This window comes from Podarcis tiliguerta (assembly GCF_965153285.1).
Source record: "Podarcis tiliguerta genome assembly, chromosome: 10".
Taxonomy (NCBI): domain Eukaryota; kingdom Metazoa; phylum Chordata; class Lepidosauria; order Squamata; family Lacertidae; genus Podarcis; species Podarcis tiliguerta.
The window spans coordinates 32978981-33006818 of record NC_139543.1 but is presented as its reverse complement, the minus strand read 5'-3'; the positions used below and the strand labels follow the sequence as shown (position 1 = coordinate 33006818).

Here is a 27838-nt window from a genome sequence, read left to right as displayed (position 1 = left end):
TGGGGTTTCATCCCAAGGCTCTAATTGTGGCCTCTGATACTGGTGAAAACCAGTACTGTAGGCATTTCTAAATAACTTCTGTGGTGCTGATTTCAGAATTAGCAACCTTTGGAATTCACCTCTTTTGTTCATACATTTTTGCAGAGACATCACAGCTCTAAGAACCAGAATGACTTCAAGCTCACAGACTCCAGATAATAACTTCTTTAACTTCAAGCACTATGTCTTCATTTTACTGATGATTCTCCTGCAGCTTGCAATCAATTACTGGCTTAAATAGAATGACTGGACAGATGAATATATGAAGTGGAAATATCATGTTCTTCGTGGGACCATATTTTCATCTTGGTTTGGCGTCAAATAAGGCAATATTATCTAAAACACAGGGACACAGAAGATTTAAGTCTTGACCTTAAAAGGCTGTGCTCACATGGAGCAATGTCCGTTATATTCCGTCCTATCCAGATGACATGGACAATGCATACATACCAGTACCTTTCTCTTTGCATCTTTAAAACGCTGGATAACTGCCTTGCATATTCTAAAGTGTTGTAGACTGCTCTGATAAAAACCAGTACAGAATATAGCAGTCTGGGAATTCAAAAACACATATCTTTCCTCATTGTAATCATATAATCTCCAGTGGTCATATTAACAAAACAAGTGAATTCTAACCTAAAACGTCTTCAGAGTTTAGTGGGAATTATGGTCTTCATACATTCATTAGGAAAATTATATCCAGTGATACTCATTTGGAAACTTAATAGTGGTAAAAAGATTAAACTACTCAGTTGTTCATTGCCATTAAAAGATGTTTACACAATTAGTCCAACATTTCATTAATCGCACATTTCTGTGATTGTTACTTATCTGCAGTTTTCCTTAGTTTATGAAAATGGAATTCCATTGATCACATTAGTGAATTTAGGAGAAATACCATTACAACAGTCCAAAGAGAGAACTTTGTGTGCTCAGCAACATTCAATTCAATTCTTCCAAAACAGCATCGTCTGTTGGCAAATTGCAAGGTGCTGTATTATACAGTGAACAGTTTCAGAAACTCATTATGTTGAGGTGCAGACAGTGGAAGCCATGGTTACTGTTGGGATGGAAAAACGGTTCTGTTTGATACCAGAAAAGACTTTCTAGGGTAATGAAGCATCAGCATGGTTTTCAACAAACATTGGGTTTAATGGAGCCATTTGAGCCATCTGAATGTAATTGTGTCTGAACAGTGATGCTATAATATACAGTCTTGGGTAGCAACCTCAGCGTTTCAAGAATAAATCCCAGGAGCCAGGTAATTCCCACACAGTGCTGTTTATAAACATTCGCTTTGGGGGGGCCTAGATCTTAGCACTCAACTGTAAATGAAAAAAACCCAGTCTTCAAATCTTACTGGATGCTTCCAAATTTCCAAAAGACAAATCTGTTCAAAACGAATTTTTAGTCCTGCTATTCTGCTTATTTACATGACATGTATAGTATGAATTTAAGATGCAAGGCAACATGCAGAAAAGTAGGATGTCCCAATTTTCAGTGATCTTATTTTACAGCAAATATAAATTCTTTCAGTAAGACATGCGTATGTGGCACACTGTCAATCCATTTAGCCGTCAAATGTTATACAAGAAGCTGTCGATTTACTACTTTTGTTATGTAGTCTAAAACAACTTAAGCAGAGTAAGATATCCTGGATTCAAACCTTTCTGGTTTAATATTTGCATATGTCCAGCCCAAGATGGAGAACCTGTGGCCCTCCAGATGTTGTTGAACTCTTAACTCCCATCATTACTGGCTGTAAAAGTGAAGAGTTAAGAGTCCAGCAATATTTGGACAGGCTTCCCACCCTGGTCTTGCCTGTCTTTCCCTTTTGTTCTGCCTTGTGGACTTTTTGCCAAATCCAAATTTTAAAAATCATCTTTAAACACGCATCAAATAGTGCACACTTGACACACAATTCCATACTAGTGTATTAACAGGTTTCTAGTGCCGCAAATCAAAAGTTAAGATTTAGTGTGGTTGTAGCAGGCAGTTTAGTCTGCATAGCTGGATGCTTTACAGAGTGCCTGGGATGCTGTCATAGTTACAAATACAAGTTGGTAAAAGAACTCCGGTGACAGTAGCGCCACCAAATATTTATGCTGAGGTTGATGATCTATATGTATTAGTGAGCATTTGGGACAACTAGCTGTTCATACACTGCAATACCCAGTTGGTCAAAACTGTTATGTTAACTTGCTTTCACTGGACTTTCACCCCTGTCTGCTTAATGTGCATACCTAATATATTCTATGTCTGCCTGCTTGCACATATGTTCTGTTCGTGCATTTTTTTTGTAGAGCTGGAAAACGTATTCAATTGCTTTATTCTTTGGGGCATTTCTTTATTTATTTGCTTTTAAGAAAACTTTCTGTGGCAGAGTTAAATCACAAGAGTCCTGTCTTCTCCTGTCTCAAATATAAAAAGCACAGCTCTTAAAATTTAAATTCCTGCTTTGCTCCTTTACAGAATTCCTTGGCTGAGCAAAACAAAGGAATTTATTGCCTGATTAATTTTTTTATACAATGTGGTTGATTATAGGCCTAGTTTGTTCATATATAATATTTAGCTATGTGTATACGACCTTCAATTCCTTCAGACCAACTGTTTTCTGCACATAGTTCTAAAAACCCTGATTGTACAGTTTGTAGAACTCTGAAGGCAATGACGTCCCTGTTAATTTTTAGTATTTAAAGCAGAGCACTTGATTTCTCACTCGATTGTGTATATTTTATGTACAGAAGTAGAAAATATTCAGAATTGCTTGTTACTGCCATATTTATGGCTGTTTGTTTAAAAGAAATGCACTATAAGCCTTTAATATGCCATGTAACCATTAACATACCTAAAAAGAAACTAAATGTGTTGGGTGTAAAGTAGTAAATAGAGTTCTGGCAATACACAAAACTTGTGACTCACGTGTTAGGTTAGTTTTTAACTATTAAGCATCCCTTATAGGAGTACAGCATGCTTCCTTTTCATGAAAAGTTCATTCTAACAGCTAATCTGTATGTATCAAAGGATGTTACAGTTCACTGCCCTTCTGTGCCTTTGGGGAAAAACTTCTTGCCAATTCAATGTTAATGAAATGGAATGAGAGTTAAATACATTCATCTCATCTACCACGATGGTTGTTACTTGCTTTAACAACTCTTTCTTCATGGTTTTTATCCTATTGTAAATAGAATACTTAACTGCTAAACTCTTGTGACTGCTATGTTTCTACTGTATCCTCAATTTTTGGGCATCTTTTGAGAGCAGGCCATCAGAAACTTGAGTATTGTAATAGTGCCTTGATGGAATTCACACAGAGATGAGGTGTGTTTATGATAACAATGTTGTCAAGGTTGTGCCATATCTATTCATTAAACTTGGAAGTTGCTATATTTCCAATATTAACTTTCAGACAAACAATTTGAAAAAGATATGGTACATTTATTGAAGAACACATCAGATATTTTTTTTTCTTTGAATAACTGGTAATGACCAGGACCCAACAAGATCTCCAGATTTTGGAGTGTGTCTTCTTGTACAATGAAGCTGCAATGCTTTGTTTGTGATACTACAAAAATAGCCATAATAAAAATCATAACATCACAGACAGATTATTTTGGCTTCACTTTGGTTTTCATGGGTCAAAACATTCTGGGAAAATAAACTTTTGTGAACAAAAGTGTGTGTGGGATGTGAGGAGGAAAATTACTAAGAATTGAAAGAAAACTAGGTCTCCAATTCTTGATGGAGCTTGCGGAAAAGAACACTTCTAATCAAATAGCTTCCTTGTGTGAACCAAAAAACACTTTTAGTGGATTTAAACTTTGGCTCAAATCTGGAAAGCACTTTTAAATATAAAGCATTCTGCTATTCTTGAACTCTTGTTCACATTCTTTAGTTTTTGAGCTTCACACAGTTCCCACCACATTTTTTTTTTTTACTTTAACACATTGCTTGGATTTTTATACTGTTACACTTTTTTAACTGAAAACGGGCTGTTTTACTAAAGCTGTACAGACCAGTGGTTAATCCAGTGCATACAATATATGTAAGGAAAAGTAAGAAGTTATGTCAGACAATGTGAATGTTAATGCACATATTTTATATATAGAGAAGAAAACCCTATTCATGAAAGTTTTTGTTTCTACATATCATGTAAAGTAGCATTATTATTGCACTGTTTTCTTTTTTTAAAAAAATCATGCTGCATGCAGTGTGATAAGAGAAGCAAGTAATTCCTTTAAAAGAAGTGGAAATTGTGTGTTGCATGCTTAAATGTACAGCTGAGTTCCAACTTGTTTAAAAGGCCATTTGTAAATTTAAAGCTCTACCATTGGTCAATAGTTTTGTACACTTGAAGAAATAAAATAAAGAGCTGTGATCAAGAACAGTACACTTGAGTTGTTTTGTATGGCTGAAACCAGCACCTAAAAGTTGTTGGTACTCTTGAGAAGACTCATTTATAATTCAAAGTTAAAATATTGAGTTAAAAAAAAAACCTGCTACTACACATTCGTATAAAAACTGAAAAGCTACAGTGAAATATTCCTCTTCATTAGACCTCTCCTTCTTATGCACCCCTACATGAATTAGTCACTAAGCCACGCTTTAGTTCAGGGTTGATAATTAGTGAAAATGGGGTTCTCGTGCCTTTAAGAGCTGTGTGCCAGGCAGAAATTCAACAGATTAAGCCTTTTCTGATATGGAAGCACAATTATCGGTGAAGCTTCAGCCAGGTACTCTCTCATTGTACGTCGCGCCATGCCTTCCTTTTGGGCAGCCATGTTGCATTGAGCCATGCCATTTTGTGACTGGAGCCCACAGCAGTCTCAAAACTTGAAATGTCCCCACTAGCCCCCAAAAGATGGCCCATACCTGTCCCAAAGCAAATGCCCCCCCCCATTGCAAATTAGACCATTCTGGCCCCTTATATGCTTTTTAATTTTTCAGCAGAACCATTTCAAAGCCTCCCAATGTGGATGCAATAGCTACCTCGAGGGGTTGAGGGGAAAACAAAAAGGCCAGCATTAGAAGTTCCAGTTCTTCAGTGCAGTGCTTGGAGATAATGGTACCATCTTGCCCACCTCAGCGGCCCCTGGAACAGAAGTAAACTGGGCTGGAAGATGACAGCGTGGAAGCGCGGTTTGTTGTAAAAAGGTTGAAGAATAGGCAATTTGGAAATGTAGTACTCCGACCTAGCTGCTGCTGCTTTTTTTTTTAAAGTAATTATTTTTATTCAGTTTTTATAACAGCAGTACATTAAATAATAATAACCAACCTTTGTAACAAATTGGCTCCCTGAGGAGGACCCTGCCAAAAAAAGTCATGCTATTCTTATACAAGAAAGTAAATCATTACTAACATTGCAAACATCCCTTTGCTTGCTGTTATATGATGAGAAACATATAATACTAATCATTTTTTTAATTATGTAAAATTTAATATAGCCTCCGAAACCAAACCCATAGCATTTGATTATAGCGTCATTTTACATAATATTAAAACAATAATGGTCAGAGAAACATATACAGTGCTTTTTTCGGGGGGGACGCAGAGGGGTGCATACCCCTAAACGTTTTGTGACTCTTAACAGGAGAAGAAACTCCTTTAAAATTTTCGTTTCTTCTCTAGCATGGTGAATAGTCACTTCCATTGCTATCCCCGATGACGGCCTCATTCCCTGTCATGGTGTTTCCTGAGTGTCAGACGGAAGCGAGCGTTTAATGTGTGAAGCAGTGTGGAATGTGGATGTGTGGTGTTTTACTGATGAAAGTTTGGCCTCATTGAGGGGCAATATTTTAATATGAGTAATGCGTGTTTTCCCTGATTTTGAAGGGAGTGAGATAAGTATCTTAGGCTAGTTAAACTTGTTTGGCAAGGATGGCCCCTAGTAAGAATGGACACGTATATGGATACAATGGACACGTAGTAATTCACTACCTGAGCATGCGTAGGAATGTAAGGGTGCCTTCCTCCCCCAATGCTCCAAGAAGGTGGAGTGTATAGGTGGATGCATATGATTGGGTGTAAAAGGGGGGGGCAGGAGGAGAACTGAGGGTGATAAAAGCTGAATGCTCCTTTGTTTCAATGCGCCAGTCTTGGGAAGCTATTCCACTGGTGCCATTCATATATGAAAATAAAAACCTTTCTCTCTGAAGAAGCTGGTCCCTGGTGCCTTTGTCTCCTCCGAGGTAGGGAGTGCGTGCTAAATGGGCTCAGGCCCTGGATCCCCGTGGTAAATAAGGCTTCAGATCTGGGGGCTCTTTTCCAGGATTCAGCCCCTCCCTAATACCTGGAGGCCAGGCTCGACTGCGGTGAACAGCTCCAAGGCCGTTGGCGAATTCCAAAAGCGCACACTCCACCAGATTCGTGGGGGGAGTCCGCCAGACCGCTTCGGAGTGGAGACACTCGGTCGAGAGAGAGAAAGCACCGGCCGGAGAAGGAAAGGAGAAGGAAAGGAGAAGGAGAAGGAAGGGGGTCTAGACGGAAAAAGGTAAGCCCAAGGGAAAGGGGCACGAGACCTGATCAGTCTCACCTGGCAGTGGCAATAAGGTGCCGCTGGGTAAAGGAGGTAACGGCTGAACGAGGAAAAGGAGGTGGTTGGGGAACAGGGGAAGGGAGGTTTTGGGGGAAGAAAGTGTGTGAAGTGTGTCAAAGTAATCCAGTGAAAGGATGAATGTTTGAGTGACCAGGGTTTAGTGCCCCTTGGTCAAGCGTGTGCAGGATTGTGCAATTAAGTCACAGTCTGTAGCGAAAGTTGTTTGCCTGGACAGAATTGTTTTTTAGGAGCGGATTACTTTGTTGAGACATGAGGTCGGGAGGAAGTAAATGCACCTCCCAGGGGGAGAGTAAATGCACCCCTCTGGAATGCTTCTTAAACAACTGGAAGGCGACCACCAAGAATGATGATTGGGGATTCAAGTTAAAGAAAGAGAGACTCAGAACACTTTGTGAAGTGGACTGGCCGACACAAGGGACTGAGTGCCCTTTTTGAGGGAACTTTTGATTTGCAATTAATCAATCCCCTCTGGAGAAATATTATCAATGTCCACCCAGACCAAATCCCCTACATTTCTATCTGGAAAGCCAATGTGGATCAAAATCCCTCATGGCTTTGGAAAAATAGAATTGTGACTGCCCAAGTCAAACTGTGTTCAGTACAATTACAAATTTGAAAAAAAACAGCAGTCTTGCCAGTCCCAGAAGAACAGTCCCAGAAGAAGAGGAGGAAGGAATAATTAGCCCCCTCCACCCTATGCAGCAACTGCACCAGGGCTAAATGAGGTACCCCCTACCCAACCCCCAAAAGCAAAAAGACAGGAAGAAAGACAAGAGGAAGTTGAGAAGGGTGAAATTCAGAAGGAATCAGGTGAAGTGGGCAAGCAGTCCAAAAGAGTATTTCTGTATGTGAATTGGCAGAAAGAAAAGAGAAGATTTTAAAGAGCAGCGTGAGATAGAGCCAGTAAGCAATCCAAAAGAGTGAGCTGGATGTGGCTTCTTGGTTCTAGAAGCAGCACAATGCAAGGATGTGAAGTGACAAGAAAGAAACAGAAGGGTAGGCTTTGAGAGCCGCATAGGACAGAACTGTTAAAAAGAGAGACAATTAAAAAACCAAGGGATTAAAAGCCCTAGGATTACAATACTGACCATTGAGGAAATCCGCAAGATAAATGCCTTCAGGGCAGCGGACAATACTGATGTTGCAATTGAAGCAGCTAAAACTCCACTTTGATGGCCCACCCCACCGAGTGTACGACCCCTGGAGTCATTTGATGTCCAGGACCACAGACCTCCAAGCACTTTAAATCAGAATCCTTCTTTCGAAGAGGACCCAGCCAAAATAATTAGGGGTTTGTCTTCAAGCAGCCAGAAAGCCAAAAATGCAATCCCGGAGGGTGTCCACGGGAGGGGTAGAAGACGCCTAGGGAAGAAACCAGTGCGCCATCTGCAGGCAAGAGGGTCACTGGGAAAATGGAATGCCCACAGGCCCCACGCGCGACACACCCCACCCCCACAGGCTGAGAAACCCAGCCATGAGCCTCAGCGTTACAGCCACACCACAAGCCCAGCCCTGAACTCCAGAAAGATGAAGGCAGAGGGCAAGAACAGGGATCTGTGCAGGGATACCCCATGGCCTGAACCCCACCACACCAGCCCTGAGAGACGGAAAAAAAACTTACTAGGATAAACCAGGCCCAACAAACGCAGGTTCCCAGAAGCTGCCTGGCCCTGGTCCAACAATGGTTGCTCGGCACACCGAATGAGGTTTCTGAAAATGGTTTCCCTCCCCCTTTGTTCAAAGACTGTTGAACTAACTGTTTTTCATTCATGCAAGTAACAGGACATCAGCTTTTTTTTTTTCTCCTTGTACCAGGCACTTGGAGGTAGCTTCAGAGCGTTATCTCTTGGCTGCTATCCCAAGAGGAAAATGCTGCATTCTTACCAACCAGATACCTTGAATCCCACACTGTCTGGATTTATGGTTCAGCCACAAAAAAACCCCAGAAGGCCAAGGGTTACCCACCCCCCTTGCCTCAAGCACTAACCTGAAGAAATGACTTTCTTAAAAAAGCAAGTAAATGCTTTCTGTGAGAGAATTTTATTTTTAGGAGCTACTGAAGAAGTGCAGCATGCTCAGATTAAAACGCTTCTGCACCATAGGAATTGATACTTTGAGGAATTTGAAACTTTGCCAGAAGCAAGGAGCGCATTGTGTTTTTTTTACAGAGACTGGCAGTCTTTGGCAAATCAACTGAAATTTGCAACATGGCTTACAGGCCACGAGAGCTCTGAAACTTAGAGCACACGAATGAGACTTTAAAAGAAAAAATCTCAGCTGGCAAAACTAAACCCAAGGAACAGAACTGTTAACCGCTTGCGAAGTTTCCTGCCAAGCATCTAGGCCTATACCTTAGGTGCAAATGTTTATCTGTCAATGTGCAGTCGTTCTGCCGTGTGTTTTCTTTTTCTCTTCTCTGGACAGGTAAACCGGCCAGAGGCTGTCCTGTTTCTCTACAGCTGTTAAAGTCACCAGCATCTGTGACACCTGATCTGCACTGGCCCCTTCGACTCACCCCAGACACCCAGACATCGCTCCAGCCTTGTTGGAAGAGACCCAAGACGTCCAACGCCCACCAGACGCCCAGACGCCCACCAGCCCTGCTCACGTCACTCCAGAAGCTGACTTTTGCACGGCTCAAGAATCCAGCATGGATTGAAAGAGGACATTTTTACATTCTCTTTCCTTTCCTTTAGCATAACTGAACTTTATTGAAGGTACCTGTGCCTGATTTGCTTTACGCCACCCCTGCAGAGGAGAGTGTCCAGTGGGTCTTTTCTTTCAGCGTGATTACACCCCAGCCCACTCTCTAGCACTTACCTAAGCCCTCCACGCGCATACAATGGCTCAAATACGACTGTGGGTCCCCGTGCTGGTATTTCTGCTGCCTTTGTCCTTTCAAATGCAAATACCACTCACAGTGACCAGACAACTGCTGCAATCATGGGGGGCCCACCACACATATAATAAGTGGATTCAGGTTGCTGAGATGGTTGCGTTCTCTGCAAATTGGACCAATTGTGCCGTTTGCACTCTGGCCCCTGTAGATGCTCTGGGAGGAATGAATCTTTGTGTCAACAAATCAAATGACGCCAGTGACGCTCAGACTTATGTGGGCACTTCCCACTGTGATCGTACCTTCCCAGCCCCAACTAACATGCCTGAGTCTGAGACAGGAACTTTTTCTGGTTCCAAATTGACTGCATGCCTAGCCCGCTTGCTGACAGGCACCATATCTGCCCATGGTCAGGACGTTTACTGGGTGTGTGGAAGAAAGGCCTATCATGCCCTCCCAAGAGGATGGTATGGGGTCTGTTTTCCAGCCTACTTAATACCCCCCATGTGGATTCCTGACCAGATATTCTCTGCACCCCCTAGAAGGAGGCGTTCAGCTGACCTGGCGACACTTGCAGGTGGCAGCTCCCAGAATTGAGGCCAAAATCAGTGGCCTCCGGAAAGGATACTGGCCCATTGTGCTCCAGCCTCCTGGAATCGGAGAGAGAAAATCTCTGAGGCAAGGGAGCCAACCGATCTATAACTTGAACCCCATAATCAGACTTCAGGCAGTGGTAGAGATTGTTGCTAACACAACAGCCACGGCCCTTAGGCTAATTGCCACGCAATTGGATGTGACACGCAATGCGTTTCTCTCAGTCCCATTAGAGTTGGACTTTTCATTTTGGCCAAACAAGGTGGTTTTTGTGCAGCCCTCAACCTAACTGGCGGAGCATGTTGTTTTAATATTTCAGATCATGGTGAAGCCATCCGTGATTTGGCTGCCAGCATAGAAAAGGTGGCACACGTTCCGGTACAAACTTGGGAAGGCTGGAATATGTCCTGGTTAGACAAATTCCTACCAAATGGTTGGCTTCGAGGACTCTTTGCTGTGATGCTGGGACCCCTGCTAATTTTGCTTCTTCTTTGCTTCTGTATCCCCTGCTTAATGCAATGTTTGCAAAATATGATGCAAGAATACCGTCCCCTCCCCTTGGACGAACCTAGGAGTTAGGTTGTCCCAAAAAGAAGAGGTGGGAATTGAAGGGAGTGAGATAAGTATCTTAGGCTAGTTAAACTTGTTTGGCAAGGATGGCCCCTAGTAAGAATGGACACGTATATGGATACAATGGACACGTAGTAATTCACTACCTGAGCATGCGTAGGAATGTAAGGGTGCCTTCCTCCCCCCATGCTCCAAGAAGGTGGAGTGTATAGGTGGATGCATATGATTGGGTGTAAAAGGGGGGGGCAGGAGGAGAACTGAGGGTGATAAAAGCTGAATGCTCCTTTGTTTCAATGCGCCAGTCTTGGGAAGCTATTCCACTGGTGCCATTCATATATGAAAATAAAAACCTTTCTCTCTGAAGAAGCTGGTCCCTGGTGCCTTTGTCTCCTCCGAGGTAGGGAGTGCGTGCTAAATGGGCTCAGGCCCTGGATCCCCGTGGTAAATAAGGCTTCAATTTGAAATATAAAATGGTGGTTTTCTTGAGTCAAAATGAAAGTACCCCTAAACATTTTTTAAAGAAAAAAACCACTGCATATATAATACTAAGAAATATTATTATTATTTCACAATAAATCACTAGTGCTCCCACCGTTTTCCAGTAGTGCTGCTATCCAACCAGCAGGCTTTCAAAGCAAAGGCCTGGGGTGCAAATTCTGAAGAGACTCCACATTGTCAGGACGGGAGTCTTGTCATCATCAGGCTTTTAAAGGTAGAGGAATCCTACAAAAGGCCGTGGGGTAAAGTTCCATGTTTGCCTTTCTTTCCATCCCCACCCCTCATTGTGGAGGGCAGGTGGCATTAATTTAATTTGTTGCAATTGAAAGGATCTTTGAACCCTGCCTGGTATTTTGGAGGGTGGCAACATGATAATGGGCCTTTTGCGTGGTGGCTCCCCATCTGTGGAATGCTCCTCACAGAGAGAATCACCTGGCTCCATTACATGTCTTTAGGCGACAGGAAAACACATTCCTCTTTATCCAGACCTTCAGCCATTAAATAATCTATGGTTTATTTAAGGGGACGACGACAACTGTTATGATTATTTTATTATTATGCTCTTTATTATTATGCTATTATGTTCCTTAAAAGATGTTTTTAATGTTGTCTACTGCCCTGGGAGCTTTTGATAAAGGGTGGTATATAAATCTAATCAACAACAACAACAAGGTAGGTTAGGCTGAGAGGCAGTGACTGGCCCAGGGTCACCCAGTGAGTTTCATTGGGATTTCAACCCTAGTTTCTCTAGTCAGTCCAACTAATGAAAATGTGCACACCTGAGCAAAAGCTTATCTACCCTGCTCTTTCTGGGAGAGATTTGCCCCCCTCAAAATCAGTCTTCGGCTTTTCGAATCTGGACTGCAGAAACCAGTGAAACACACAGAGGACAATAACATCAAAATAGTACTATGAGGTGTGAAACGACAGGAAAATGTTAATGACTGTGTAAAAGAAAAGAAAAGAACGGCTTGTCCATTTTAGAGTGTTTGTCAGTAGAGGAGAGCTTTTTGCAAGTCACAGGGAATTAATTGTTCAGGCCTTCCTAGGCTTCTTAGTGGCTGGGGTAACTCAGATGGTAGGGGTGCAAATATTATTATTATTAGGCAATGTTTACTATGGAACTACCTCAGGATTTTGCCTGCTTCTACTGCCTGCTGCTGAGAGAAGTGTTTGGGTTGGTTTGATGAAGCGGCCTGCTCTTCAGCTGCACTATTCTACTTGCTTTGGGTTGGTATTTCGTGTTCTTGAGCAAAGTGCTTGTGCTTTCCAGAGCACTGAAAATGCTACAGAAAATGGTCAGAATGATAGATATGACTCAGGGCTGTAAGGAGAAAGTCTGAAAATCGCAAGGTATGCATGAGAGTTGCGCAGCAGCATTTAATGAGATACACAATGCCTCTAATTAGTGTTCAAACACATACTCTGCAGTGAGACACTGTTGTGTTAACAAAAAACAAAACTAGGAGAGGTAAATCTGCTAGGAAAATAGTATGTGCATACACAGATAATCAGAAGTTCTCCTCTACTGCTCTGTCCTTAGCAGATTTACAACATGATCCTATGTACTCGGTGCTTAAATAACTGAAAATGGCTGTGTCTGGAAGGCTTACCAAGCTATATCGAAGTGTGAATATTTAGCAGGAATGGATGAGAATGAACCATTTGTACATGCATCCTTATACAGCAGTAGTAACAAAAGATGCCAGTTCCAAACTCACAGCAGCCACTCCCCAGAAAAATAGCTGGAATGGAAACATCCGTGCACATGCACTTAAAAATAAGAAGATAATTGTAAAAGCAATATCCAGAGCAATTCCCACAAGGAAGCTCTGTTTTGCCAGTAGGGGGTATCTTTGAGTTGCTGTTACATTGTTGTCTGTCTTGCTATGCAAAGCAGTGCCGGTTACCAAATGCTGGCTACTGCTGATATGCCGCTAAACATTTGAAAAACATTCTAGAAGGTGCAGAAAAGGAACCCTTAGTTGGCTTTGCCTGATGATCAGCAGTGTTCTTGGAAAATAATCAACAGATCTGGACACATTTTATAATTTTTTTACTTTATTTAGCTTATGTATTTCCCTCACCCGAGCTGTGCGCAAGCAGGCAAAGACTACGCCTGTGTGTAATCTGCTACTGCTTCTCCCTCTTCAGTTCTCGCCTGGTCCTAGGAGACAGTGGAGTTGGGGGCGGCAGGAGGAGGAGGAGGAGGAGGAGGGGTGGAAGCCTTTACACCAGCCTGACCTATCTTTCCTACTTCTGCGCCCATTCTTCACTCTCCAGTCCTGCAGCTTCTCCTGCCTCTGGCTCTTGTCCCTTGGCTGTCGCAGGCTCCCCCACAGTGGCGTAGCATGGGTTGTCAGCACTCGGGGCAAGGCAAGTAATTTGCGCCCCCTAACCCGGGGCAAGGCAAGTAATTTGCACGCCCCCCGCTGCACTGTCCCTCCCCCAGATAGTCCCTCGCTCTCTCTCCGCACCGCACCGCACGCCTGGCACCCTCCCCTCCACAGTGGGCGGCGACCCGGCGGCTCGGATTGGATTTGCACAGCCAGCACTGCAGTGAGAGAGAGTGAGTGAGCCAGGTAGGTGCAGAGAGCTGCGAGTGCGAGCGCGCCTCCCCCCAGATGTTGCGCCCGGTGCGGCCGGCCCCCCCTGCACCCCCCACACTACGCCACTGCTCCCCCAGATCACTGATCCTTTCTTCCAAGTCAGGATCCAACCTCCCTTCTCCCGGTACCCACTCCTCAGTATCCACCCAGTCTCTGACAGGCATTAAAAGGGGGGGGGGGCCTATCATGCCTGCAGTACCTATCTGCTAATTAATGGCAGGCATCAGTGCCCCTTTTGTTCAGGAGAGGGGACATTATTTTTTTCCTTTTTGGAGGCATGTTATTTGATGAAATATGCTAAATCGATTTGGATTTCCCCATCTAGTGTGTGTGTGTGTGTGTGTGTGTGTGTGTGTGTGGCCTATGGAGTTGAGCAATGAAGATTCAGCAGTAGTTTATTATTTATTCATCATTAAAAATTGTATACTGCTATGCCATTAAAATATATATCAAGTGGTTCACAGCAATAAAAAAGTAAAACTATACAATAAAAACCTAAATTTAAAATTTAGCTGTATTTATGCCCCACCTACTAACTAAAGTTCTTTGAGGCAGCTTACCATATATTTAATACACAATAAAACAGACAACTGTACAGTAGTCAACACAGCAGGGCAAATGTGTATGCAGTGCTTTTTTTCTAAAAAAAAAAAAATGTTTAGGGGTACTCTCATTTTCCTACTCATACTGAAATACCGCCCTTCAATGAGGCCAAACCTAGGTTCACAAAATGTTTAAGGGTATGCGTACCCCTGCGCCCCCCCCCCCCCGAAAAAAAAGCACTGGGTGTATGTAAGTTCCCCATCCCGTTGTTTGCCAGTGTCCCAGCAAATGCCATACTGCAGCTGAATCGCCTGGCTTTTGAAGCAAATAGGTGTTAACCCCACATAGGCCATGCCTTCTTCACTGGCTGGGTTAGCCAATGTGTTACATCCCCTCCTCCCAGTTATCAGATCTAAGAAGGGAAGCCTCTCATTAAATTCTGCTGCCCCTCTGTTTTCTTTATTACTCTCAGGAGAAGAGCAGCCTTCCGAAAATTTTCATTCTACTTACCAAGCAGCCTCTTTGCCTGCCCATCTGAGCTGTCACTTATCCTCCTTCTCTACATAAGCAGAGCAAATTCATTAGGATGCACAGAGTCTGCCTTTCATGTAGCATCCTATTTGTTTCTTCACCTTCACTGGAATTAAGCAGCTCTTGAAATCTAGGCAATTCAGAACAAGCTGTAACGAGGATATCTGGCACAAACATGCACTCGGGAGGAACACTCCCATCTGTTATCATCTGCATTCACAATTGTTTTGAAGCGGAAACCGCCGCGGTGTTAAATCTTCTGCTTCAGTTTTGAAATGAGCAATATAAGTCAAGGGACCATTGCACACCGATATAGGAAACTCCAACAATGTGGATATAATCAAAATTCTATGAGCTTCAAGCTAGCAGAATCATAAGACGGGAACAAGGATGCAAGTAAGTCTGTTTTCCATCACACAGGATCAAAAACAGTTTTCTCCTTTGAAATTACTTGAATCAGTCCCAGGAAAGAAAAGTTTGACTGCCTTCTTGGGTACATATAGAACAACTAATCAGCAGAAGACAGAAAACTTCAATGAATATCCAATTCCCTATGTTCAAAACAACACATACGAGGTCAGATGGCATGTTATAGATGTTCTTAATTTCTCCAAAAATGTATTTATTCTGCCAACACAGCATCTGTTGATGGATGTTGGGGGATTCCTTGTCACAATCACATTCCCTTAAGAATGTGGTGTTTCATAGGTCAAGTTTCACCATATCTAGAAGAAAAGCAAGAGTGCAAGGCTACCAATAAAAGGTACCCCTGCCCGTATGGGCCAGTCATGTCCGACTCTAGGGTTGTGCACTCATCTCACTTAAGAGGCTGGGAGCCAGCACTGTCCGGAGACACTTCCGGGTCACGTGGCCAGCGTGACGAAGCTGCTCTGGCGAGCCAGACCAGCGCAGCACACGGAAACGCCGTTTAACTTCCCGCTATAAAGCGGTACCTATTTATCTACTTGCACTTAAGGGTGCTTTCGAACTGCTAGGTGGACAGGAGCTGGGACCGAAAAATGGGAGCTCACCCCGCCGTGGGAATTCGAACCGCCGACCATATAATCGGCAAGTCCTAGGCACTGAGGTTTTACCCACAGCGCCACCCGCGTCCCTAAGGCTACCAATACTTACATATTAAAAACCGTTTCAACTTAGAGTGTATACATCCTCACCGGCTCTAGATCTAACATCACATGGGATTAAGAAAAGAATTAAAAGAGATAACTGAGAGAGGGGGGGGGGGAATAGCTCCCTCTCCAGGGATATTCCTAGATACAGTGGTTAAAATATTTGGGGCACAGATCATGACATAAATTTGCATGTATCCATTTGTATGTATAGATGCAAATGTAAGCTGATTTTCTGAGTGGGTGGCAGGGAAGTCCAGCTGTTAGGATGTACTCTGAGCTATGAGTATCTGCAGGTTTTTCTGGGCCTGGTACACTTTGGGTGTTTCCAGGCAATCTATTTATTGAGCATTATTCTTACTTGATTTAAGAGATGTTAGGTGATGTTATGTCAGAGCGAGTGCTATCCCACACTTCACAGTGCATTTCCCCCTCATTTTCCTTACCACAAGAAGCCAGATCTTTGGGGAAAGTTGGTTTGTTGCGCAAGAGCTTCAAATCCATTCTAATTTTGCAACCCGAATTTCCTTCTGTGTGATTGGATCCCACCCACAAATAGTGACAAGTCTGGAAATGCCCTGCATGTAGTGGATTGAGCCTTCCACATGACCTTTCAGTCTATTAGCAAGAACTGCTGCTAATGCACATGTTAGAACTAAAGCAAAGGCTTCTGGGTCAATTAAGATGGAGAGTGGCTGTCGTTTCACTGACATTGCAGTTAGTAGTGCACTCAGATTCCTTATAAGCATTTTTTTTCGGGGGAGGGAGTTGGAAAACAGGAAGGGTCAGGAGACCTCAGGTCTAGCAAAAAAAGATCTGGGTTTTGAGAGCACTGGACCACCCCATAACATGGCCCCTGTTCTCTCCATCACTGCATGTTTATTTATACAGTAGTACCTCTGGTTACGAACTTAATTCGTTCCAGAGGTCCATTCTTAACCCGAAACCATTCTTAACCTTAGGTACCACTTTAGCTAATGGGGCCTCCTGCTGCCACCATGCTGCTGCCACACAATTTCTGTTCTCATCCTGAGGTAAAGTTCTTAACCCGAGGTACTACTTCTGGGTTAGCGGAGTCTGTAACCTGAAGTGTTTGTAACCTGAGGTGTTTGTAACCTAAGGTACCACTGTACTACTTGGAGCAAGTTGAGGGTTAGAGGCACTGTAGCAAGAGATGGAAAATTATTCCCACAAAGTACTTGTACGAAGCTTAAGAGCAGATAACAAATCTTTCTTGGAAATGATGAAGTTGATGGAGACTGGCTAGGTCATTAGGAGATAGCAGCATCAGCACAGCATGATTTGCACCTGCCATTTTAGTGCAATAGAGAGATCTAAGTGTAGGTCCTGGAATGAGATCTGAGATCTCCCGGGTCATTCAGATCTATTAGAAGCAAATATTCCTAGGGCATAAGAGATACCAGAATTCCCTGTCTGTGTATAGGTGGCTGAGAGATGCATCTACAGTGGTACCTCGGGTTACATACGCTTCAGGTTACAGACTCCGCTAACCCAGAAATAGTACCTCGGGTTAAGAACTTTGCTTCAGGATGAGAACAGAAATCGTGTGGCAGCAGCGGGAGGCCCCATTAGCTAAAGTGGTGCTTCAGGTTAAGAACAGTTTCAGGTTAAGTACGGACCTCCAGAACGAATTAAGTACTTAACCCAAGGTACCACTGTAAAAGAAAAGCTATCAGGGAAGTTTTCCCCCTGCAAGTTCAACTTGTCAGTGTTTTGCAGGAGGGATTCAAGCATATACCAGAACTTTAAGCACATTTAAAGTTAAACCACTCTATCGCCCTAGAACAGCAAGTCCACTTTTTTTTTTTTAAAAGATCTTTTTGCAGTTTGGAAAGTGTGGGATCAATGAACAGCAAGGAATTGGGTAAAAAGTGAGACTTATTCCCAGGTACGTGTGCAAGACTACAATCCTATGCACACCTATCGAGAGGGAGCAAGCTCCTTTGTACACTGTAGGACTTATTTCTAAGGAAACCTCCACAGGATTGTGTTGCAAAATCCACTAATGCAAACAAATCAATAACCACCAACTTGAATGGCTTTAAAGAGAATTAGGCAAATTTGTAGATGATAGGCTATCAAAGACAAGCAACTCGTGATGGCTATGCTCTGCCTCCAGGGTCAGAGGCAGCAATGCTTCTCAACACTAGTTGCTGGAAACCACAGGAGGAGTGGTCTTGTGTTCAAGTCCTGATTGCAGGTTTCCTTACGCATCTGGTTGACTGCTGTGATACAGGACGTGGGACTAGATGGGCCATTGGCCTGATCCAGCAGCCTCTTCTTATGTTCTTTTCTCTATTTATTGTACTGGATGCGGGTGGCACTGTGGGTTAAACCACAGAGCCTAGGACTTGCCGATCAGAAGGTCAGCGGTTTGAAACCGCGACGGGGTGAGCGCCCGTTGCTCAGTCCCTGCTCCTGCCAACCTATCAATTCAAAAGCACGCCAAAAGTGCAAGTAGATAAATAGGTACCGCTCCAGTGGGAAGGTAAACGGTGTTTCCGTGAGCTGCTCTGGTTCGCCAGAAGCGGCTTAGTCCTGCTGGCCACATGACCCGGAAGCTGTACGCCAGCTCCTTTGGCCAATAAAGTGAGATGAGCGCCGCCACCCCAGAGTCGTCCATGACTGGACTAAACGTCTGGACTAAACTGGACTAAAGGGGTCCCTTTACCTTTACTTACTTTTTATTCTAGGGATTAATAATATTTTGAATTCAATGCAAAATATGCATCAGAGGGGAATTATTAGCAATTCACTAATGTGTGCACTCCAATAACCAGCTTGAGACATGGAATTCATAATAGTATGGCAAACAAAAACAAAACAAAAAATCCAGGCAAGTCTTCGCAATTCAAACAAGGGAGGAACAAAGACCGAACGCAGAATACAAATACAAATATCCATTACGGTTTTGAGAACAGAGATGAAAAGGCTCAATATTTGCTAGGCATTAAATTGAATGATGATTGTGGAAGGAGCGATCGTAAAAGGATTGGTTGCAGCAGCTGAAAGTGAAATCAGGTTATGTAACGATGCTGTGATTTGCTAAGAGCAATGCTTTCAAATCCCTCCCTCCCACCAAACTTAATGGTGTGATTTTTCTTGTTGCTATGCAGCAAGGCTACCGTAAAAGAATTGCGAGCAATGAGAAAGCTATGGCCTAATTTTGCTAATGATCACTGGAGTCCTCCTAGTGACCTCTCTTTAGCAGTCTGTGCCTAAGTTCTGCTCTGATCCAGATTTTTTTAATAGCAATCCCACTCCAGCACAACAACGCAGTATTTATCTCCTTAGCTGCATTAAAAAATAAATAAATCTGACAGCAGAGTCACAACAACATCTGTTTAATAGATGGCTGTAGTGTGATAGCACTCTAAAGCTAACCCATTCATCTTGATTAAGTCATGCTTCCAATAAGAAAGAAGAAGATCCAAAGTCCTCTCAATATACGGTATATATTTGTGTTTTCTTGAAGGTGTATAGATGAAACTCACTTCTAGACAACCTGTTTACTCAGCACTCATCCTGATATATTTGACCAAAGTTTTCAGTGAGGTTACTGAGCAGCTAGTTCTTTCCAGCTGTTTATTCAGCAGGCAATCTGATTTGTTTGTGGTGAGGTTATACAGTGTCACATCAAGCAATTTTTATCCTGCATTTTCCTGTCACCTACCTTCCTACAAAATCCACTCTAATGAATTCATCCCACTTTAATACTTGAATTTAATACTTGAATTTCCTTCAATTGCTTTTGTAAAATAGTGACAGTCTGTAAACCCCTTAGGTTTGCCACGGGGGGCAATTTGAGAATGAGTTAGACCAAGTTAATGGCCTTTTAGGCTTCCTCCATGTGAATAGGAGTTCACTTTTGAATAATAAGAATTATATGTCACAGGGGGAGGGCATCAGGATTTTAGAAATGCTTTGGTGGGGCATGGCCAAGAAAAGCTTGGGAACTACTGATCTAAACTGAAGCACTGAAACTAGATATGTATCTTCCAATTGCTTGTTATAATCACCCTGTGGCTATTATCAGAGTTAACCACATGTTTATTTAGTCACATTCCTTATAGTGGGGTGGGATTGCTGAAAATAATGCCAATATATTTCACATCTGGCAGGCAACCAATGCACCGCTTTGGTTTCAGATAGTACATAGTACAGATAGTAGATGATTTTTTCCAGCTCTCCCATCCCACTATTAGATACAGAGAGGCTGACAGAAGTAAACTACAGTATAACTGGCAGCCCTTGATACAGTAGACAGGACATTTTCTCTAAACAACTGTAAAAGAAGCTGTTATACAACTGCACCTAGAGAAGAAAAACTGTGCTGGACAATTGAAAAACTGTGCTGGACAATTATCAGCCAGCTGCTAATAGTGATGGTGGCAGCACAACCACAGACATTCTTGGAAGACACCGATGATCTTGAACCATTTCAGTCCAAATTCAGGTCTGGCTTTGGGACCCAATCAGTCTTGGTCACCGTGATGAATGGCTTTTATCAAGAGAGGGGTTCTGCAACCTGTTGATGATGCTTGACTTCTCGGTGGTGTTCAATACCAACGTTCTCCTGGACTGACTCTGTAGGATGGCAGTTGGTGGCACTGAAGAGTAGCTTTGGATCGTGCTCCTCACAACCTTTTAGCAAGAGTAGCCAAGGGAGCCACAACAAACGTAAAGGGGTCAAGGGACCCTCTGAGCCCCTTGATATTTGAGAACTGGACTTTGCTATGACATGGGACTCGCTTAGCCATGGATTCATTCCATGGTGTTTCCACAAGGTTTCAGGCTGCACCACCTTGGCAGCTGCAGTCATATGAGCCATGCAACTATCACTCAACCTGGATTGGAGGCAACCATTGGCTAGAAAGGCCCCAGGTCATTGGCAGGTGTGGCCTTTAACCATTACAGCAGTAGGATGGATGAAACTACAATCCAGCAGGTTCCATATGAAATGCAACATTGACATCAGTTGATGGGGAATAAGTCTGATATGTGCAGTGGCGTAGCGTGGGTTGTCAGCACCCGGGGCAAGGCAAGTAATTTGCGCCCCCTAACCCGTGGATTTTAGCACTGATTTTAGCACTGCGAGTGCAAGCGCGCCCCCCCCAGATGTTGCGCCTGGTGCAGCCGGCCCCCCCTGCACCCCCCACGCTACGCCACTGGATATGTGCAGGCTAGATTCAGCTATATTCAGTCTTGTAGGGAGCCCCTTCTCAAGCACTTCCCCACTTGACACCCCATCTCCCGGCAGCCCCAGATTCAGGATTTGGGCTTCAGCCAAATCCAGTTCACAGCCCAAGTAAATCTCCCAAACCCAAATTAAGCAAAGCACATTGAACATGTATCCCTCATGTGGGGTTTTCTTTTCCCTGCACAGTTTAGCTTTAATGATATCTGTTAGGTCACGGAGCCATTTTGAAAGAGCAAGCCTGCTTTCCAACCCCAGTTTAGGACACAGTGTTGCTGTTTCTAGCAGCTAAAATAGAGAGATCCCACAGCTACAAAGTAGAGAAAGTTAATATATAGATAAAAACCTCTCCTACGAAGCTCAAAAGGGAGATTGGGAGCTTTGAAATGCTAATAATTGGATAGGATGTAAGACAAGTTCCAGGGGAATGCATCTCTAAAGCCATCAAGCCTGATCTGATTTTATATTGCTTAATAAATTTATGAGGCACCAATTTCACCAGCTAAGCATTCTTTTTTAGCTAATTTGCTAAGAGAAAGAATTCATGTCTGGTACAGCTTAAATTGAAAAATATAAATGAAACTGAAGCCATGTTCTATGTTATTTTGTCATTATTACTGAATGCTAAATATTATTCAGTGCTTACAATAATTGCCCTGAACAATATCCACAGGGGAAGAAAATGCTCTAAAGTGTTGATTCTGTGTCCCCCCCCCCCTCAAAAAACCTTCGGTTAGCGCAGGGTATGATCTCTTGCTGGTATGATTTCAAGTCCCCCAGAATAGCAAGTTTAGGGCAGAAGCATAAAAAAGAAGGGCTGTGAGAGATATGAGTTTAACTGAATGAAACTAGTAATGCTATCTCTGCTATGAAGTTTCCAGAATATAAAAGTGTATATGACCACCACAATGAGGTTGATCAGATGATAAGAACAGGACATGAAGGAGAAAAGTACAGGACTAGCCAGCCCCTGGGAGATTTTTAAAATGTCTTTCGTAAGTGTCCATTATGACCAATTTGTTTATGCAGATATAAATTAGAAAATTTCTATATTGGAAATGCTTTAGGAACATTGCCTGCCAAAATAAATAAAATAGCGGGTTGTGAAACTGTTTCCTCTAATGCCTCACAATTTCATTTTGTGGAAGTAGAAATTGTTTTGCATGTCTCTCAAAATAAATGAAAACTCTGTATGGTACATGGTGATGCTTTTGTGGTTGGCCACAGAGTGCTGGTTCAGAGTGCTGCAATGAACAAGACGTCCTCACATTTTTGTTCCACACAGACACAGGAGTAGGGAGGGACAAGAAACTCAATTCAGTTTGCATTTAAAGTAAAACTGAATTCACCTGCTCTTCCTGAAACATGATGCCAACTAAAATGCTACTGCTCTTTAAAATTCACGCTTCTCCAAATTTTGCAGTGTGGTTCTGCGGGCAAGTTATATGTAGAAAAATGAATTTACTAGGGAAGTGTGCATAAAAATGTGCACATTGGATAAAAAAAATACAAAATGCATCGCTTTAGGGAAATTGCTTGTGTATTAGGCAAAATTGCACTCCAAAGCGTAAATTAAGAGAGACTCACACTAAAATTCAAATGCATTTTCATTATGACTTTTTGAAAAGATAACAAACAGATGTAGAGAATTGAACTTAAGTTTGAAAAAATGAGGAACCATAAAAAATAGAAACATAGGTTTGTCCGTCCCTATACAGGAGCCTTAATCTCCGCAACAATGCTAGTTTGCCAATGGAGGGAGCTGTTGGTCTGCTCTTTTCCATGTTTCAGTGCTGCCACTGCAGGTGGCAAGAGGGTGCAATTGCATCTACCAGCTCAACTAGGATAGACACTGAGTCAAGCAGGTCCCATTTGATCCTATAAAGCTGCTCAGGCCTATTTGAATATAAACACAAGAAGCCCAAGACAGGAAGCTGCCTTATGCCATTGAGCTATCTAGCTCAGTATTGATATTGACTGGAAACAGCTCTCCAGGACAGATAGGCATTTTTCTCATCCTTATCTGGAAACAGTAGGGATAGAACTTTTTGCAATGCTCTCTCTCTCTCTCTCTCTCTCTCTCCCTCCCACCTACCCACCCACAAACTTTCTTCCCTCCTGTAGCTGACTGGCTCAGAATGAGGTGCTCAGAGTACCAAAGCTTGTGTATTTGAGCCCCATGCTAGCTAATACAAATGAGGGTGGGGCCTCTGCATTTTCAAGCAAGTGTACCTCCTGAGCTAAAGATGGAGACTGTAGTCAGCTCCTGTTGCCACTGCCATGCAAAGCTCTAGCAACCCTCTAGAGCAGGAGTGGCCAATGTTGTGCCTTCCAGATGTTGCTGGCCCCCAGCACCCATCAGCCCCAGCCAAGGGTCAGGGGTGATGGGAGTTGTAGTCCAGCAACATCTGAAGGGAACCACTTCTGCTACCCTTGCCCTAGAGGCAAACCGCTTAGCCAATGGGTTGGATTCAGGCCTAGTCTTGTTTAGAGCAGGCCTATTGAAATCAACGGGATTTAGGCTAATCACAATTAGCTTATGTCCCATAGTTATCAGTGGATCTGTTCTGACTAAGTTGGAATCCAATCTAAAATGGGCTGTAGTACAATGGCTCTTTACATGCACAGCAAATATTCTATTTCAGCTTCTTCCTAGATGCAACTGAGATGCTTAAAGCTTACTGTCATTTGTCTCTGTACTGATAGTTTTAAAGGTCTTCTATTTATTTAGTTAGGTAGCAGCGTGCCTGTTTTAACAGAATGCTCTCCATTGTATGGTACATTTTATGTTCCTGCCTTTCTTTGACCAGGGTACAGAGATTTGGGTATGTGGTGGTATAATAGCATGGAATAATAAGGATTAACAGGCTCTGGTTCTCCAGAAGGTCAAGTACCTTGGGTTGATTGAGAGTGTCCAATCCGGGCTTGTCTGGGCTGTTGAGAATCCAGGTGGTACAGAGAAAAGGGGAAGCAGGAAACTGGAGGTGGGAACTTCATGGTTTATTTTCCTACCCAGCCAGCTACTGTTAAAATATTTATGTTGAAGTGCTTTGGAAAGAGAACATTGCTTTGCATTGAAACATTAGAGAAAGCGTCCCAATTCTCAAGAAACTGATGGTCCTGGCAGGTTTGTTTGCAAGGACTGCATTCTCAATAAGCATGCATTTATCTTTTTCCTGACTATTCTCTTATTTAAAAGGCCATAATTGGTTGTGCATTAGCCTGGTAGGAATCGTGAATATTGTGCTATCATGCGTTGTTTCTTTATCCCACAAATATATTATTACTGTTATGTCAAGTATATTCCTATGACTTCTTCAGCTTTAGTTTCTCGTCACCTTGTTGCTCCTGAGGACAAAGGAAACTTTTCAGCAAGATAAATGTAATTGGACTTGCCTCACTTGCCTGACCCAGCAGAAAGATGATTCCTGTTTCCAGCCTGCAACAAAGAAAATACCTAATTTAGCAGTGATGACATAATCTGCGCCAACTCTGAAGTCTGGAAAGGATTTCTGAAACCAGTAGGCTTGAATATGCAAGGGGTCCAATTCATTTATTGTTTAGAGCAGCATTTCTCAAGGCATGAGCCTCATGGCTCACAAGCCGACCCAGGCACTACAGTGGTAAAAAGGTAAAGGTAAAGGGACCCCTGACCATTAGGTCCAGTCATGGCCGACTTTGGGGTTGTGGCGCTCATCTCGCTTTATTGGCCAAGAGAGCTGGCATACAGCTTCCGGGTCATGTGGCCAGCATAACTAAGCCGCTTCTGGTGAACCAGAGCAGCGCACGGAAACGCTGTTTACCTTCCCGCCAGAGCAGTACCTATTTATATACTTACACTTTGACGTGCTTTCAAACTGCTAGGTTGGCAGGAGTACTACAGTTGTATCACAGGTTACGTACTTAATTCGTTCCAGAGATCCGTTCTTAACCTGAAACTGTTCTTAACCTGAAGCACCACCTTAGCTATTGGGGCCTCCCGCTGCCGCCGCACCGCTGGAGCACGATTTCTGTTCTCATCCTGAAGCAAAGTTCTTAACCCGAGGTACTATTTCTGGGTTAGCGGAGTCTGTAACCTGAAGCGTATGTAACCTGAAGCATATTTAACCTGAGGTACCACTGTATTTCAGAATTCAGGATCTGGCTAAGCCTTCCAGATGCCCTCCAGATGTTTCTGATTGCAGTACCCATCAGCTCCAACCAGCATGGCTGTGCAGGCAATGACTGATGGGAGTTGCAGCTGAAAAATATATGGCTGGCAGCAAGCTGAGCAAGGCTGATCTAGAGGCACAGCTGCCCTTAGTCCATCACTCTAACTAAAACTGCCAAATTTCATGTAATGATGTGGGTGGCACATATGGCCCTAGAACCATATATTGTCTTTCTTGATCTTGTTTTTGTTTTACCCATGCTATCTCTCAAAACTACAGAGAAGGCTAACAATTCGAAAAGTATACTAGCATTTAAATATCTTCACTGTAAAGCATACATGCATGCAAAAGAGAAGGAACCCTCAAGTGGTACTGTGCTGCCTCATTTTACCTGCTTTTGAAGGTAATTGTAAAGGAGAGATGTGTGGGTGGTGGCAGCACCTCAATTCTCAGTTGAGAGTGAGCACACAGAAGGTGCCATTGTGAAGCTACCCTCCACTAACTGCAGGGTTGACAACGAGAGAAAGGAAAGGGAACGATCTCAGAGTTGCCGAGTGGAGAAGCCATCTGGGAATCTACAAGATAAAATCGGAATGGTGACTGGAACGCTACTGCAAAGTAATATGCCTCTTAAATCTGCCTTGTTAAAAATTGGTTTGGCACACTAGTTGAAGTCTCTGAACAGATTTCGAGGGCAACCACACCTCTAGCCGCAATAATTTCTGGAGAATCTAAAGTCATGAAGGATTCTGATAGCAAGGTCGTTAAAAATTGAAAGCCAATATCCCGACTTTCTCTCCGAGTTGACTCTGTGGTGCTTTTATCTACTGCTGCTTTCAGATGGTCAAGATGGCTGAGGAAGCACAATGGGCAACTTCTGTTATGCAGTCATAACATTTCTGTCAGGCCTCATCAAGAGTATGCTTCTGGTTGTCAGATGTCAAGACATGGGTGCAGTCCAGAAAGGCAAGGCTAAGGCTGGAACCAACAAGACAGGGGCCAAAGGACAAAGGCAGGTGTAATCCAAACAGGCATAGTCAAAAGTTGAGTCCCAAATGAGGCAGGGCACTAGGAGTATGAAACTATTCATAACAATAAGTTGCTGACACTGAGGTCCAGCGCTGAGGGCCTTCTGGTGGTTCCCTTGCTGTGAGAAGCCAAGTTACAGGCAACCAGGCAGAGGGCCTTCTCGGTAGTGGCACCCGCCCTGTGGAACGCCCTCCCACCAGATGTCAAAGAGAAAAATAACTACTTTTAGAAGACATCTGAAGGCAGCCCTGCTTAGGGAAGCTTTTAATGTTTAATAGTTTATTGTATTTTAGTGTTTTGTTGGAAGCCGCGCAGAGTGGCTGGGGAAACCCGGCCAGATGGGCGGGGTATAAATAATAATATATTATTATTATTATTATTATTATTATTATTATTATTACTATTACTGTGGGACTGATGGACCAACTCCTGAAGCCAGGGCTTCATAGGCTAAGATGAGTCAAGATTGGCCTGTTTGAGGGTAGGGATGTCACCTGATGATTACTGCTGCCTAGGTGATCCTCTTTCCCTGCAGCATATAGGTTTGCAGGAAAGGCAGAGTACTGGTAGTGTAGGAGACAAGGTGCCAATTGCTGAGTGTGCCAGTTCAACCCTCACTCCTCTGTCACCCTCCAGTTTCATGGCAGGAATGTTCTAGATTGTATAAAGAGCATACATACATGCAGCCTTTTCCCAAAAGGTTTAGTATTGTTATGGGCCACACCAATCTCCAAGCGGTGTCAGATTCCAGGGGTCTTGGCACTTCACCAGGTTTTGTGTTTCCTTCGGGAGAAATGAGGCACAGCGGAGACTACAGTGTCTTTAAGATTATATAGTTTTATTTACACATAAATACACCTTAGCTTTGAGGGAGAGTGTTCAGAATACTGCACCTCAATAGTGTCTCTTGTTGCGTCTCCCATAGCTTCAGCAAGCTTGGGTTCAGAGGAGAAGCCAGCCATGCTCCCTGGTCTCTGGGTACAGCCTCTCCCTGTCAGCCCTCATGGAGATCTGACCACTTCCTGCTTCTTCTTCTTCCCAAAATTCCAAAGCGGAAGGCATAATGGTGACAGTGACATATGACCAATAGAGTTTACCAAGGTATGCAAGCATCATATTAAGTTACCATATCCCAAATTCTCAGTATTTGCCCATTCTCTAGGTGTACTGTACAAGTGCTGGTATATGCACCTTCTAGTGACGTTATCAACACCGATGTGCCTCGTGGTTTTGTTAGTGAATAGCTAGCAGTTTCTTATAGAGAAGAGAAGCAGTTTTAAAGAAATGAACACCTCATGTACCTGCTTAAAGGAGTGCTCATGTGATGACCAGGTGGTCATGCAACTAGGACTTATCCTGTACTCCATCCCACATCTGGTGCATTAAATGGGCTTAAGAAGTATTTAAAAGTATGAGCTGAGGAGTTCCCAGTTCAAAGCTTGGACGAGGAAGTAGCCATATACAATTCACCATCTCAGCCTCAGAATCCCACCACTGAACCTGCAATATGGGGAGCATAATATTGACCTACCAT

The 27838-nt window shown here is 43.2% G+C and overlaps 1 protein-coding gene across 26 annotated transcripts in view; it reads left to right on the top strand.

Annotated features, from left to right (window-relative positions):
* Positions 1-4429, top strand: part of OSBPL8 (oxysterol binding protein like 8) — a 67240-nt gene extending 62811 nt beyond the window's left edge. For all 26 annotated transcript variants that reach the window (XM_083400637.1, XM_083400638.1, XM_083400625.1 and 23 more), the window contains one exon: positions 145-4429. In XM_083400637.1, coding sequence (XP_083256763.1) covers positions 145-280 — 136 coding nt within the window. In that variant the 3' untranslated portion in view covers positions 281-4429. The remainder of the gene's footprint in view (positions 1-144) is intronic.
* Positions 4430-27838: the final 23409 nt, after the last annotated feature.